At 37.5% G+C, this 17,311-nt stretch overlaps 2 protein-coding genes across 6 annotated transcripts in view; both read left to right on the top strand.

Annotated features, from left to right (window-relative positions):
• LOC125252666 (serine/threonine-protein kinase pim-2-like) overlaps positions 1 to 17,311 on the top strand; it is a 681,247-nt gene that overhangs the window by 411,263 nt on the left and 252,673 nt on the right. The gene's annotated exons all lie outside the window — the stretch shown is intronic.
• Positions 1 to 17,311, top strand: part of cxxc5a (CXXC finger protein 5a) — a 49,775-nt gene that overhangs the window by 20,171 nt on the left and 12,293 nt on the right. For all 5 annotated transcript variants that reach the window (XM_048166163.1, XM_048166159.1, XM_048166161.1 and 2 more), the window contains one exon: positions 13,619 to 14,648. In XM_048166163.1, the coding sequence (XP_048022120.1) occupies positions 13,842 to 14,648 (807 nt within the window). In that variant the 5' untranslated portion in view covers positions 13,619 to 13,841. The remainder of the gene's footprint in view (positions 1 to 13,618; positions 14,649 to 17,311) is intronic.

Raw genomic sequence — 17,311 nt, 5'->3', positions numbered from 1 at the left:
TGAGCTATGCAAATGCTCTGGATGCCGCTCGACAAAGTCCACATCTGGTTGAGCGAGCTCTGAAAACATGAATTATTGTCAACGTCCTCTGGATCTTGTGCTAGTGTGTAGTGCTTGCGTGTGAGAGCGTGCATGCGTGAGTGAGTGAGTGAGTGTATGTGTGTGTGTAATCGTGAAGCGGTGTGAGGAAGAAAGACAGCGGCAGGGGGAGATAGGGGTGTGCGTGTCTTGAGGGAGATGTTACGTTCGACTCCGCATTACCTGAATTACTCAATATATGCCTGCGTGACGTTGCGAAGTAATCTCAGTTTTTTTTTTAGAGGCTTCAGCGCTTTAGTGGCAATGGATTATCAATTACTTTAAAAGTGTTTTGAAAATTAATTTTACAAATGTTAGAAGTTTAGTGTTCTTTATTGGCTGACTGTTAAACGTTTAAAAAAAAGTAAACTGATAAATAAATTAGATGAACACATTATGTTATATATATATATATATATGCTAGGGATGTCAATTTACATAAATTCTATAATGGATAGTTGTTTAAATTACATCAATTAATCGTTAAACAAACTCTTAAGGGGGCGCTATTAAGGGTACGTTTACACGACAACGATATGGTTAAAACGGAGAAATTTTTCCTTTGAGTTTTCCGCGAACAGAAGATGCATTGTCAAAACAATCCCCATGGGCATAAACATGACGTCATCGTTTTCGCAGATTCGCGTTTTTGTTGTTTACACGGAGACCGTTTTCAAAAACTTGTACTTTGAAACCCATTTTCAAAAGTTTAAGTTTTCAGTCCACCAAAACACCTTTGTCGTGTAAATGAATGGCCAAAACACATAAAAAGTTTTCCGTTTTTAGTTGAAAACGGTGTAGTGTAAACGGCCCCTTACTTATCACGTTACTTAACAAACTCTTGATTAACCAACACAAAATAGGTGTTGTTTTAAAGCTTAGAAGCTTTGCTTTACAGGAATAGGACCATCACTTAACAAGTGCTTTTAAATTTGCTGACATGTTAGAGCCCGTCCACACGGAGACGTGTTTAGCTGTATACGTAAAAATGTTGTATCGTATCGGCGTTTCGTCCAGATGGATCCGGTGTTTCGGGAGCCTGAAACTGCTATTTTTAAAAAAAAAAAAGTGGATAAATCTGAAAATGACACCTGTGCGTTTTCGTGTGTACAGCCAATCCGTATATTTTGTGAAACGACAATGTCATCACCCCACATCTCGACCCTAGTCAGACACCACTACGTCACGTAACAGCAACAACAACAACAATAGCGGACTACATGCTTGTGTTCGTGCTGCAAAAAAGCTTTATTACTAAGATTTACTAAGTCTCCAAGTCTTCTTCTACGTTTTTGGTGTATCTCTGTGGCAGAATTACAGCTCCACATACTGGTCTGGCATGTATACTACATCATTTTGAGTTGGTTTCAGTGGTTTTGTGTGTACGCAGATATTTCTTGAGATGAGGAAAAAAAAAAAAAAAAAAAAAAAAAGATTGGATTGGGAAAGCTTTGTCTTCGTGTGGATGTGGCCTTAGTGCTTTATTTTCATAGCATGAAAAAATAACTGCTTTACATGAAAATGTAATCTGTATATAATTGTACATAACAGATAGGACTTGTAATATATCGTTGAAAGGTCTCCGCTAGCAGAATACAACAAGCATGTTTGTTTTAGTAAGAGACCAAACTATACCCAAGTATTTGCAGGAAACAGTAAACAATATACACATGATGGTTTGCGGCACGTTTTTGTTTCGAACTTCGCAAAACATTTTTTTAGCAAATTGTCTTGAACGAGCCCAGACACAACATAAGACAATGCGTAGATAGTGACATGACATGATTTGCTGCTTAGCTAAAGCTATAGGACTTCCGAGATTTGATTTCGTTGCGATCATGGTGCAGTGTTTTCCAGTATCATTTGTAAGTTCAACCAATGGAAGCTAAATCTTGGTGTGGTGGGTGGGTATAATAGGTAGGGACGATGTGTAGAGACCAATCGGACACTGTTTTACACTGTTTAATTGCTCAGATTGACAGGTCTTGATTTACCATGCGTCAAAGATTAGGACTAGGAGCGCACAGCTGAAACAGTGCTGGAAGGTCGTCACTCATCCACCAGTATCTTATTAGGCATACTTGTTGTTTACACATGTAGTTCTTATGTTTAGTAAAATCACTTGTTTGGAAGGTTTTTTGGACCCTTCGTTAAGTATGTTTTTAAATAAATGGCTAGCCTACCTAATCCACTGCATGGCTTGAAGAAATTAATGAATTTAGAATACGTAACTACACCACACTTGCTTAATTTTTTGTGTGCCTGCTGCACTTGTTTTGCACATGAGCCACACACACACACACCTCAAAACTATGCACTCTAATGATGACCTTGCTTAATCAACCATCAATAACTTTTATTGATTAAGTTATTATTGGCAATGAATCGATCATCGATTAATTGTTAGCATCCATAATATATACTGAAATATAAAATACAAAAATTTTAACTACTCTGCATTGGTGATTAGTGACATTTGTGACTGCATTAGTGTCAGATTGTGTGTGTGTGTGTGTGTGTGTGTGTGTGTGTGTGTGTGTATATATATATATATCAGATTGTGTGTGTGTGTGTGTGTGTGTGTATATATATATATATATATATATATATATATCAGATTGTGTGTGTGTGTGTATATATATATATATATATATATATATATATATATATGGGTTGTAACTTGTAATGGTACATGTTCAAGACATGAAAACAGTCGTCACAGGCGATCCACACTCCAATCCAGAAGGGGGCGCACGTGGTAATGCAACGCTGTTTGCTACCAGTAAAAAGTGCAGAATCTCTCAATCAGAAAGATATCAATAAAACAGCTTAAGAATAATATCTCGTAGCATTACATTTACCTCAGGCATTTAATGTCGACAGTGTTAGTTCACTAGAGAAATGAACTCTAGAGAAGAGCATTTTGTATATGCACTATATTAGCTTATTCATTATATTCAATTAGCCTCTCAGTAATGTCTTGATTATTTAATGTATGTTTAAATAAATTTGTCATGAAAACAGGTTATGACAGACACTGTGTAAATTATTGTATTTCAAAAATGAATTGAAGTTAAAAATTAACTTTATAATTAGATTAAGAAATTAATGCAAAACCTGTTAAAAACAGCCATTGATCAGGGCCGCTTATATCCTGTCAGTCAAAAGGGGGTGGAAAAAACGTGTCAGACTGCAACTCATACTGTGTGTGAAGAAAAATTCTGTTGTGTTGAATTTAAGTTAACAAGACAATAACGCATTAACAGTTAAAAATAGCAACATAAAAGCAGGCTCTATTTGACCCAATGAATCACCCATATTCAAGCCAGGGTTGCCAGATTCACAGTTTTTCCCTACACCAAACAATATTTGTAGCGCGCCCTCACATCCAATAATAGGAAAAAAGTTTGTTCTTTGTTACTTCTGATAAGAAACAAAGTCTCAGCTTTCAAATCCTGTCAATTTTATCACGCGAGTCTTTTCTTCCACTTTAATACAAGATGTAGCCTTGTATATGTTGAAAAATACGGTACAGCTTACCAAAACAATTCATATCTCATGTAATCGCTCAATCAGTGTTTCAACCGCAGAAAGACGGCAAGAAAACAGCTCATGTAACATTGTATTTACCTCAGGAAAGTTATCCAGCGTTCATAGTTTGTTAATTATCTATCAAAAAACACTAGAGAGGAACTTATTTAATGTTAATTGTATATGAATGTTTTAATAAATTTGCCATGAAGGCAAGTGTTTATGAAAACTACCTTATGTGCGACTGAGTTCTGTATAAACATTTCAGTTTTTAAATGTAATTGTTATTTCTGAAAATAAATACCAGTTGAATATAATTCATTTTAACCTTTAATATTATAGTAATATACCAAATGAAAGGGTTCTCTGTATAGTTTTTCAGCATTAGCTGGGAGATATTGATTTCAATCGGTATCAGCAGATATCATTCTGAATAATCGGCTATCGTATCGGCTGAGAAATGTAGTATCGGTGCCTCTCTATTTAAAACATAAAACTCTTGTTCACTGCAGGATTGTAGGGTTGGTATTGAAGAGGGGGAGGACCAATTAGTTGCGTGTTTGTCCCTAGGGAGGAGGCACGAGTTCTCTTTGTAAACAGCTTCACATGACATATTACCATTAGAGGCCTTGCAAAATTAAGTATGCATATATTAATACAATTTGTCAGTCAACATGAATACTGAATACTGAATGTTTCTTCCAGTTCATTCATTCATTCATTCATTCATCTAAAATGAACGTCAATGTGTGCTAAGACACATTGCAACTGTCACATATGAACAATAATTGATGAATACGGCAAATGGAAATTAGAGGAGAAACTATGCCTGTGATTTAAAGATTTTAAGGATTTACAGGAAGCAAAGTTTAATATTTCCAAACCATCTTCTCAAATTGCTATTTGGGTGTAATTAGCCATTACTAGACTTCCTTCCTTTTAATGTAGCAATATCAGTCATAAAATTCTCCAGACACGTCTTTATGTAGCTATTATCCTGTGCTTTAGTACATTAATGATTCTGCTGAATATGTGTGTAGCAGCTATCATAGCCGCACTACTTTTATACTTTTTGACACTCAGGGTATTGTAGTTTTCCAAATCAATATTATCAGACTTACTTAAAACATTTCCGACACATTTTTGCCTTTGGCATGTTGATATTTTAGCAATTATTATTATTATTAGTGTCCTTTTGACTCTAAGGACAGTGAGAAATGAAGAGTCTACAATTGTTGCTCTGTTCCTTTGTGTCATTGTGTGACAAATTGGCTCAATTGATCAGCACATTAGACAGTTTCAGTCCCTCAAAATTTAACAGTATGAGCTCCGAAAGTATTAGCATCTGCAGTGATTGATCATATCCTGTAACATTATACCAACAACAACATTGATGTCTTGCTAGTCACATAGAGTGTCTAAAAGTGGTCTAGTTCGTGCTTGGCTAGTTATAACTCTGATGCTAATTGCTAGCATCAACGCTTTAGCTGTCATTATAGCAGAACTAAAACAGCAACAGTGTCTGTTTCTCTTAACTTTGCGTGCTTTTTCCACGCTGTCTGGTTGGTGTTGCCTTTCCTGTTCAGCTGTGAGTTTCTTGACCTCTCAACCTCTGTTTGAAAACGAATCCTCTCTTGTCAGTCCAATTCAACAAGGTCATTGCTCATTCTTTCCCTTGATCAAAGAATAATATCCTCAAAGGCTAATATCTTACATTTGTGACACATTGGACTTGAAACAAAATAGGATATTGTAGTTAACCTAATGACAGCTTTAGGAAAGAGCTATTTATATTCCATCCTCACTTCTTAATGGTTTCATTTCTGTTTTTAGATCATAATGTCGCTGATTGCCGTTACAGCACAGTCCCGTTTTGTCCTTTGTCACCCCTAACCAGTCAGACATTATTGATTATGAAGAGTAAAGAGGCGCTCTGGAGAGCTGAACTGATCAAACTGGTGTATTTTGGCCATCTCTGACACCAATTTATTATATTACTTTCAGTTTGAGGATGAAACAAAAATGTGTTTGTTACATTTATATCTGCATTTCGTGTGAAACGACTGACAGAAGCAACCAATGAATGATTAATCAGCTGAACTGATTCTGACCATATGACAGATGAGATCAGTCTGTGAATGATGGTCATGTTTAAGACAGTTTGTTCTCAGTCTGATTATTCTTTCAGTTGGTTTATTTATTGACTCATCTGACTTCATGCCTTTTTCTCTAATATTTTGGAGCTTTGACATTCCATATTAGCTATAAATGGGTCATTATGTTTCCTCTACTGAGCTGCTGATTACATGGTAAAGGGTCTGATTACACAAGCTCTATTTGAATGGATACAAAGCATTACAATCATTCATAACCATGTTTTTGAATAGAGCTAGGTTAATTGCGTTGGGCTCTGGCTTGCCGTCTTTACAGCGGTGAGTGAGGCATTGTGCTGCCGCAAAGAAAAGAATGCGGTGTGTGGCCTGAGGTACGGCGCGCACCTCTTAAACCCCAGCACATAATCAGGTACCTTAAAAGTTTTCAACCCCTCAGCTGAGCCTGAACTGCACAACATCTGCGTCAGCGTACTGCTGTACCTTGAGTCATCTGCCCTGTTTATTTAAAGCAAACCCCTAGAAAAGGACAAATATTTTCATGACTTCATCAACCACATTTGGATATTTGTAATTTGACTGGGTTCTACTTTGGACCGTAACTATACCACAAAAAATCAGAGGAACACATCCCACCCAATATTCAGGTCAATAAATATGGGTTTTTAAATAACCAGTTCTTACAATGTATCTTAAAAAGACATGATATGATAAAGGGACAAGCGATAAAAGTCTTCCATGTAAATCCTTTCGTTTTTGTCCTAACCAGAGAAGACTGATAAGACATTTTGATGATTACGTCTAATCAAAGGATGCATCTGTTTCGGCCAAAAAACAAGACCTTTTTTTAAGTCATCATTATTGGTCTGATTAGTAAAAATGATAATATATATAGCCAGATGATCATAGGACCCCACATTACTTCTAGTTGGCCTACCTATTTTGAAAAACAAATAGGCTATATGTTTACTCAGAGCTTGTTTCTGCCACGGAATAAAAATTGCGACTTTTTATCTCACAATTATGACTTTTTCTCTCAGAATTGTGTGATATAAAGTTTCAAGTTAAAAAGTCAGAATTGAAAATTCTTTTTTCCCTCAGAATTGGACTTTTTTTATATCTCACAATTCTGAGAGTAGTCAGAATTGCGAGATATAAACTCACTATTGCATGAAAAAAGTCAGAATTGCTAGATATAAACACGTAATTGCAAGAAAAAAGTCAATTCTGTCTTTTTTCTCGCAATTACGAGTTTATATCTCGCAATTCTGACTTTTTTCAATTTTCATTTCAGACAATAACTCATAATTGCGAGAAAAAAAATCTGAATTGCAAGATATAAACTTACGATTGCAAGAAAAAAAGTCAGAATTGTGAGAAAAAAGTCAGAATTGCGGGATATAAACTCAGAATTCTGACTTTTTTCTCGCTATTACGAGTTTATATCTCGCAATTCTGACTTTTTTAAATATTCATTTCTGACTATAACTCATAATTGTGAGAAAAAAAATTTGAATTGCAAGATATAAACTTACGATTGCAAGAAAAAAAGTCAGAATTGTGAGAAAAAAGTCAGAATTGCGGGATATAAACTCAGAATTCTGACTTTTTTCTCGCAATTACGAGTTTATATCTCGCAATTCTGACTTTTCTCAATTCTCATTTCTGACCAAAACTCACAATTTCGAAAAAAAATCAGAATTGCAAGAAAAAAAATCAGAATTGCGAGATATAAACTCACAATTCTGACTTTTTTCTTGCAATTACGAGTTTATATCTCGCAGTTCTGACTTTTCTCAGTTCTTATTTCTGACTAAAACTCACAATTGCGAGATATGAACTCACACTTCTGTCTTTTTTCTCGCAATTACGAGTTTATATCTCGCAATTCTGACTTTTCTCAATTCTCATTTCTGACTAAAACTCACAATTCCGAAAAAAAGTCAGAATTGCGAGAAAAAAGTCAGAATTGCGAGATATAAAATCGTAATTGCAAGAAAAAAGTCAGAATTGCGAGTTTATATCCCTCAATTCTGACTTTATAACTCGCAATTGCAAAAAAAATCAGAATTGCGGGAAAAAAAAAGCCAGAATTGCAAGATATAAACAACTGAATTAAAAAAGTTTATATCTCGCAATTCTGACTTTATAACTCGCAATTGCAAGTTTATAAGAAAAGAAGTCAGTATTGTGAGATAAAAAGTCAATTTTTATTCCGTGGTGGAAACAAGCTTTCATAATTCTTTTATGTTTAGCACACAAGCTTTTTTGTTTTGTTTTACATAAGCATATTTAATTTTTTTTCTTTGTTTGTAAAATGATTGTGGGATAAGAAAGACTGCTTTCTGCACTTTTACTTTTAAAATTAAAAAAATTTAAGTTTGTCATAGACAACTGGACTTTTATGGTGAGCATTTCTTTTTGTATTCAGTCTCACAAAAGGAAAATTGATATATAATATCTGCCAATAAATAGTTTATCAGATTCAAAATATAAATATTATCTGTTATCAGTGTCAGATAAGTCACACATTGTGCATCCCTATCTATTTATACACTGAGTACCTTTGCCAATTATGAAATATAATTGGCCCAAAATGTAGTTTCACAACTATAAATTAAACATGTTATGAGTTTGTGTTACATCACACAACAGACAAATTGCTGATTATTTTAAGTCCTTACTATTATATGCAAGCATACTGGACATTGAAACAGCATAGCTAGTGAACAGCAATTATATGTGGTAGAAAAAAATTACACTGTCAAGGAGGAATGAAGGAAATGTTGCAATGACAATAATTTGACTTAATTTGAAAAATCTGTGACTTAATTAGACAAAAATGTTGGAAGAGCATGAAGTTCTCGTGTTTGACAGAATGTGGGAGTTACACACTTATAGATGGACGAGTTGATAAAATCTGAAAAGGCACGATTTGACGTGAGTCCTCGGTGAATACTGTGACACAGGTGCAGAGAAGCTGGAAGATAGTTTAACTTAAAGGTAGACCTGATGTTGAAGAGGTTACAATGATTGACAGGAACCGATGTGGAGGCAGCGACAGACAAATTCACTTATTTCAGCTTTTACGAGACATCAGCAAACACGGGTCATATGTTACAGGAGCAGACAGTGTGTGATGCTTAGTAACCATCACACATTGTGTTTGCATTTTATTTGCTGCGAGATCAATGGTAGCATATTACAACCGATAGCATCCGGTTCACTGGGAAGCTGTGCGACTGAATTTACTCCTAACGGAAAAAAACTTCTCAAAACAGGAGGAAGCAAATCGATTAATTTATGTCCAGTGGGCTTATTTGCTAAGTCATTTTGTGGGCCCATTTCCATCACCCTAATGGTTACTTTGGGAACAGTAATTAAGCAAGTAGTGCTAACATTAAGCCACCTGTCCCTTGCCTTTTTCTTACCCCATCTGACTGACCGCACTGCTTCTTTAACACACGTTGTCATTTTTAAGACTTTTTCAGAAAATTGCACTACGTTTCAAAAGTTTGGGCTCAGTGTGTTGTTTTAATGTTTTTGAAACAATAGCTTATGCTTAAGGCTGCATTTATTTGATCAAAAATATAGTAAAAACTTTTTAATATATACAGTTTAAGCAATGTTTTATTGACCGTCAATATATAATAGAAAATACACAAATGAAAAAGAAAGAAAAATTCTGAACAAAATTGTTTCTTTAGGCAAAAATTTATATTCAGTGTACACACAGTATTAAGTGTGACCTCCTGGACTTCTTCCATTTTCTCAAAGAAGAAAATCTGAGAAACTTTTCATCAGATTTTTGAAAGTTTTCTTGGCCTTCCAGTCCTTTTCCAATCCATTTAGGTTTAAGAGAGCCAAGTTTCTGCTATTGCTCAAGTGTAAGAGGAGGTCATTAAATACTTGCCACTTTAGCCTATAAAAGCTATTTTTTTTCTTCTTCTGTTTTTTAATACTGCATACAAATTTACTGTATTTTTTGGTTATATTCTAATAAAGAGAGAAATAATTGTATATGATCATCATATCATTGCTAAAACAACATCTAAAGACTTTTGCACAGTACTATATACAAAATATTTTAAAATAGAATTACAATTTACAAGAACTGTTTTCCATTTCAATATATTTTAAAATGTAATTTCATTCTGTGATGGAAAAGCCGAATTTTCAGCAGTCTTAAGAAATCATTCTAATATGCTGATTTGGTGCTTAAGAAACATTTCTTATTATTATCAATGTTGAAAACGGTTGTGCTGCTTAATATATTTGTGGAAAATTATATATATATATCTTTTTACAGGATTCTTTGATGAATATAAAGTTTTAAAAAAGCAGCATTTGTTTGAAATAGAATGCAAATGTCTGTACTATCACTTTTGATCAATTGGATGCATCATTGCAACAATGAAGTAAATAAAAAAATAAACTTTTGAATGGTAGTGTACACTGGTCTGGCCGTCTGGGATTACAGCATATCATAACATAGAAACAAAACAATAACACAGATAGGAGTGTATATTATCATGGGGACGGACTATGAAACGCTGCTAGGAAAACGCTTGGTGTGTGGTAGTGTGTGGCCAACTGTTGGCTTGGTGCAGCAACCATAAGAGTGGAACGGATTTGAGATTTGCCATATTGCCATTCCAAGCCAGGATAAAAGAGAAACCACGGGCTGTCCATCGCAAGCAGGCATGGTCCGTTAGAGACATGTTTTTCTCCTTAGCTTTGGATGGGAAATGAGTCATTGCTGCTAATACTGAATAAAAACGCTGCTATGTAATTTCAGTGCTTTTGGGACTTGAAGGTCGGGTGCTTCCATAGTCCCAGCAAGAGATGTGTGCGGCAGGAAAGGTTTGGCAGGCGTGAGGTAAGGCAGCCTGGTGCAGTGTGGCCCCTGGTTTGGGAAGGAGAACGAGAGGAGAGACAGAGAGAGAGAGAGAGAGAGAGAGAGAGAGAAAGAGGCTGGCTGTGGTCCGCTGGCGCCACAGACCCCTGAGCTGGGGAGAATGCGGGGGCTGCGCTCCTGCCTTTGAAGCTTTACCTCCCACTAATTCTGGCCTTCCAATTTCCACACACTGCGTAGATCCCCTCCACCACCCCCTATCCTCTCCTCTCTCCCTCCCTGTCCCTTTGTTTCCCTTATAAGGACTGGCCCGGCCATTTCCTCAGCTTTTCTCAGTGGGGTTGTGTGTGTGTGGGTGTTTGTGGATGTCTCTGTTGTGGATGGGGGGCAGCCAATAAAAAACAAGAGTTGAGTTTTTGGTGTTTGGATTCTGTCATATGGTAAAATTCTGTCTGGAAGTTCAACAACTTTCTGTCATGTTTCATATGATTGACAACAGGTCACTTTGATAATGTTTTTTTTTTAAGTAAATTTCTGTAAATTTTAAACATACCAACTGATTAAGTAGAAAGTAAAAAATTCCTTTGTGCCATCTTAAACTACATTAATACATTACTGGGATAAACACTCTAGCATATAACTAGGCCATCAGGGAGGTAACAGGGTTGACAGTACTTTTTTTTTTTTTCTTGACATTACAAGCCTTGCACTCAAGGTCATGAAACTATATTATATTAAAAAAACATGACTGACATTTTAAGATGGGCACCTACTCTCAAAAGTACCAAAACACAAGCTATAGTGCTAAAAAGAGGAGACATTGTCCTTGGAAAGTTCCCTGCTTGAAAGGATGAAAAGTTTTTTTTGTTTGTTTTTTGGATTTATGAAATAGTTTATTAGTTTAAAAGACAAAAATTTATGGTAACAGGGTTGAAGCATAATATGGGGGCTAAAAACTAAAATCGAAACTATACAGAGAGAGAAGAAAAACAAAATAGCTTTTAATTCTGTTTATTTTTATCAAAAATATGGATATTTGCTAATACATAACAGAACATGCAGAAAGAGAAAGTAAAAATGATGAATTTTGTCTGTTTAGAGAAATATCTACATTAGCTGAATGTAAAAAACAGTGTACTTCATGTGCTCAGCCCTTCAATATGAGTAGTACAGTATTCACTCCCACTATTACTGCAATGAGTGAAAGAACAGGTTTATTCTTGCACAGGTGACATCACACTCTTAAAAGTTATGTTATTGACTTTATTCATTAGAACTATACTGAAGTTTGACTTGCATTTGCCAGAGACATATTGATTTATTCTCACAAAAGTTGATGTTATTCATTTTCTGTAATACATGCGCTGATAAAGGGAAGTTAAAGGTGCAGTAGGCGAACTTTTCATTGAAAGCATATGCTTCCATACGATCCAAAGCCACGCCTCCTTCAAAACACATGAAGGCACACACACAGCTGCTCTCGGCAAAGCGTCACAAGAGATGGCGTTACACTACCTCATGTCTCAAAGCGCAAAACATTATAATAATAATGAATGTAAACAACTTAGAGAGCTTGTACCTGACTGCTGCAGATTCATTTCGGTGTTGATACTGTTGACATGGGAATGCATAATTCCGGGTCTGAGGACATGAACGGCTCCGGTTAGAATGTCACGGGTTGCCATCTCTTAATTGACCGTTCGCAAAGACCCGCCCCCTTTAGTTACTGTTGCTACGTCCGACAAGCCACGCTGCTCTCACGCCACACATCATGTTCGCAATGAAAAATACATCGCGGAGCAAAGAGAAAGCTAACAGTGCGTCGACAGACAAGACGGAGCAGGTTACTTTTGATATGAAACAAAGTCTCAAATTTTGTAATTTTCAAAGAAATTTAAACAATAAATACCGTTTTGTGGCTCTTTAATGTGTCGTGACAGATTGTTTTAGCGCCTCAGTTCAAGCGGCTCATGAACCGATCATCTCTTCCTACTAGTTCATTTATAGCATCAAGTAAACATGAATGAACATCAGAACAAGGAATGTTGTTTCAACCATGGAAAGACGTCAGTACACACCATGTTTCAAGTTCAAGTCCAACAACGTTAATCTACTAAGTCCCCTGACTGTTTTGTCTGACAAAATGGCGTATTCAGAGCTATGATTGGTTAGATCGCCTGTCAATCAAATTCCCGGCGAAGGGTCAATTACCGTAGTTATGGCGTGAATGCAGCATAAGCTTGTTGTTTTGATTCAGTAGGAACTGTAAAAGATGGTTGCTGATTGTTTGCAGTGCTCCTTGACTGACATCTGTCTACATAAACTCTGCATAGCATGAAACGCCCTGATGATGTATGCTGTCTGCGTGATTAGGGTGTGTGAGGGTATGTAAAAACATACGCTGACAGACAGGTGGGACATCATATTAAGATGAAGATTTTATGGTCCTACGCCATCCACATTATATATACATTTTTTAAAATACGATATACATTTTTAAAAATACATTTAGACCGTTTTACATAGTGATTGCTAACAGGATATCTGGAGACTTTCAACCAACATAACAAAAAATGTTTCTGTAGAGAATCACCTATTGCACCTTCAATAGGTTCATTTAAGCTTACTGTCTAGTATGTCTGCTGTCTGAAGTGACTATGTCTCATCTTTTACAGAAACAGTGAGTCTTGCATTCTTAAAAGTTAATTGTGAAACAATGATTTCATGGTTTAGTTTTTTGCTTTTTCATTATTCAAGATGCTTTTTATCACATCGTCTGGCCTTGCTACTGTTCATTTCTGTCTCATTTTTGCTTTTACTCCTTCTACATAGCATTTGAAGATAAATGTACATATTGATTTCTCAGGCACAGCAGGGGCATCAGTACAGCACTCAATAAAATGTTGGAGCCATGCGAAAAAAAAGCCCAAATCGCAGCTCACTGTTCACAGCCACTGCTTTTTTTGTTGTCAAGGTCACTTTTAAGCATCAGAACGCTTTCAACATCTTTCCGTCTCTCTTTCCTTCTGTCTTTCTGTCTTAGTTTACAGGTTGCCGGCGGAAAGATGTGGATGAAGGCTGAAGTCTAAAGCTGAGGGCATCGGGGTCTCCCTGCCATTGGCCGGCCATTTCGTCCGTTACGGGGAGGCTCCACCCTCACCTGGGTACTGAGCGGATCGCGAGACCTGCCTGGCTCCTCCCTCGGCAGCCCCCGTCCCCTCCCCAACCCCGCCCCCCCTCCCACGCTCACACCCCGGGGCTGGACCATGTCTGGCAGACAGCCGGAGGGCAGCCGGACACCCAAGGCCCAGGACCAAGACACGGACCAGGACTGCGGGGAGGACAGCCCCGTCATCGAACGCCGCAACCGGAGCGGCATCATCAGCGAGCCCCTAAGCAAGAGCCTGAAGAGGTCTCGCACCCTCTCGCAGTACACTGCTGCGTGCCCCCAGACCGCCAACGGACTGAAACACAACGGCCAGGCAAAGAGCCACGCGGCCAAGCCCCAACCCGCCCAGCAGCAGCCGCAGCAGCCTTCCGCCTCGGCCTTGGTGCCGAGCAAGCTGGATCGGACCCTCGAGCAGGTGTTGGAGGGACAGAACGGCCTGTTGCACTTTGCCCAGGCAGCTGCGCTGCTTAAGCGGGCGGGCATGGAGCACATGCTGCTGCCAGGGGGAATGGGAGTGGGCATGGGCGGGGGCGAGGTTGGGACGGTTGACCTGGAGGGGGCGTCAGTGGCCGACACGGTTGGGGGTCACACAGACTTCCCGTACGGCGTGGGCGGCGGCTTCCCCTTCAACCCGGGGCTGTTCATCATGACGCCAGCCGGAGTCTTCCTGGCTGACAGCGCACTGCACATGGCCGGCTTGACGGAGTACCCAGTGCAAAGCGAGCTAGCCTCCGCCATCAGTTCCGGAAAGAAGAAAAGGAAACGCTGTGGGATGTGTCCACCTTGCCGGCGCAGGATTAACTGCGAGCAGTGCAGCAGTTGCCGGAACCGCAAGACGGGCCACCAGATCTGCAAGTTCCGCAAGTGCGAGGAGCTCAAGAAGAAACCGTCTGCTGCACTGGAGGTAAACGATACTGAGACTCTGTGAGCTTTATTAATCCCTTTAGTTGCTTTTGTTCACTAATATTACAGAGGGAGTGTTTTGTGGCCAGAAAGTATGATAAGATTCGTTGCTTCAAATTCTGGTGAACTTTGTACTCAGTGACAGTGTTGAGAGAGCCTCTGCTGAGGGTTAGGCTGGGAGATGAGGCTTTGGGGTGACAGGTGGCATTGACAGTAGAGGGGGAGGGAGATACGGCCAGACATGCACCATGGGGTTTGTTCTAATCTGCCCCCCACTGCGGCATCACGTCACTCTTCCCACATCATGCCTCTGTGACACTACTAGGACACTCCTCAGAGACATGACGCCCTCCGGTATGGCTGCTTTTATAGGTCCCTGCATTCATTAGACCGGTTTTACAGAGTGATGCGGTTTGAAAGATGCTACTTTTGTTAAGATCAAGAATCATGTCGAGGTGGTTTCATCAACCCATTGGTATGTTTAAGGATGTAGCGGTGGGCATGATGTGGACGTATTTGTGTATGTGTTTTTAATGTGCGACGTAATCCATCTGGCTACAGGGCTGTCATCTGGAGCACCAGGTGTCAGTGACGAACAGCCCACCCCCTACCCTCTTTCATCAGTGGGGGCTGATGGTCCTCCAAACTTCTCGCTGAGGTCATTCCGAGTTATTCGGATTGTACAAATGCCCACATTTCAATAGTGTTTGAAGTCATTATGAAATCAAAATGATGCCCATTTACTTAATGCACATTCCTGGTCTGATTGTGAATGATCAGTGCATGCTATTCCAAAGAAAAAATGGGAACACTTTGCAATACGGTTTAATTTATCAGTATTATTTAATGCATTTGGTATAACAAACTAACAATCACAATTTTACAGCATCTATTAGTTACACTAGTTTATATTCAACAATGTTAATTTGTAAATATACTATAGTTCATTGTTATCATTTTTTAAGTATGTTAAAAATGGATTAGTATGTAACATAACCTAGATTAAAAATGCTATAAACGTATTTTTCATTGTTAGTTCATGTTAGTGATTGCATTAATTAACGTTTACTTAATGAACCTCATTGTAAAGTGTTTCATATTTGATACTTTCTTTTTATTTTGATGACTATTTTTTTTAATTTGGTCTCTTATGCTCACCAAGGCTGCATTTATCAAAAGTACAGTAAAAAAATAAACCAGAAATATTGTGAAATATTACAATTTAAAACAAAATAACTGTTTTTTTTTTATTATTATTATTCAAAATATCTTAAAATGTAATTTATTCCTGTGATAGAAAAGCAGTCATTACTCCAGTCTTCAGTGTCACATGATCCTTCAGAAATCATACTAAAATGCTGATTTGGTGCTCAAGAAACATTCTTATTATTATCAATGTGAAAAACTGTTGTGCTGCCTAATATTTTTGTGGAAACCATGAATTCTTTGATGAATATAAAGTAAAAAAAAACAGCATTTATTTGAAATAGAAATCTTTTGTAACATTATAAATGTATTACTGTCACTTTTGATTTAATTTACTTTTAATTTTAATGTATTAATAGAAGCACATCACAAAACTTTACATTAATATATTAATATTTCAAAATCTCACTGTTTTCACCGCTTATTGGTTTTTTTATGTAATAAAAAAAGATTTCCACAAATTAAGCAATTCATAAAAGTTCATAAACATTCTGAAATACATCAGTAGTTTAAATTTTATTGGTAGAGTTTGAAAAGAATTTGATCTGTTGAGACACAGCTTGACTTAGACGTGTATCCTTGTACTGTCTGGTTGGAAAAAAAAAAAACCATCTATTAATTTCTGTCTCCTCACGTTCTCATGTTTGTTGTTTCTGTGCCTAATATGTATTAGGCTCTCTTTTAGTTAAAAAAGGGACAAATGATTAAATTAGTTTAAAAGTACTCATGCTTCCTTCAGTTGATGTTTGCTATATTCATAGGTAGAGGTTTTGGATTTGTCCATTCGATGTCTTCCACAGAAATAAAACCTTTAAATCAATATATTTTGGTTGTTTTGTTTGCTGATTACAGACTCATCATTGAAACACCATCCGTAAGAATAATAACGGCAGGGTGATGCTGTGTTGCTAACGTTTTAGTCATTAAAAATGGTCTGATAATTCCACGCCACGTCTGCTCCCCCAGCTGTCCAGTCAGTATGGAGTCAAACAAGGTCACGTCTGATGGCTTCTCAGGGAGCCCCTGTGATTAAAATGTGTCTAAAACATAAAGCGCTGGCGGTTTATGGTTTCTTAAATAGATGTTAATTTGAGCGCCTACCATGATGGGAATAGTTTTGCGCTAAGGGTCTGAGATGTGCAACACCTGCTGTTTTATTGCTACTAGATGGAGTTGAAACAGTACTGTGGAAACCAAATCAAGTACAATGTATTGATCCATGTTTCTTTTTTTGAAAGTGAATTTGTTAAAGTTAAATTGCTAGATGTTGTGTGTTGTTGACCACAGATTATTGCTATGTTAGAGCCTTTTGGCTAGTTTTACATGTTTGTAAAATAGAAAAGGTCGATTGTTTACGTTTTGAATTTTGAAAGTGAATTTGTGAATACGAATTATATAATTAGCTGTTGTGTAATTGGCTATTATAAAAATTACTCTACACAAGGAAAAAGGTGTTCA

This window comes from Megalobrama amblycephala, linkage group LG18, assembly GCF_018812025.1.
Source record: "Megalobrama amblycephala isolate DHTTF-2021 linkage group LG18, ASM1881202v1, whole genome shotgun sequence".
In the NCBI taxonomy this organism is placed as follows: Eukaryota; Metazoa; Chordata; class Actinopteri; order Cypriniformes; family Xenocyprididae; genus Megalobrama; species Megalobrama amblycephala.
The sequence above is the reverse complement of the archived record's forward strand: the minus strand, read 5'-3'. Positions and strand labels throughout refer to the sequence as shown.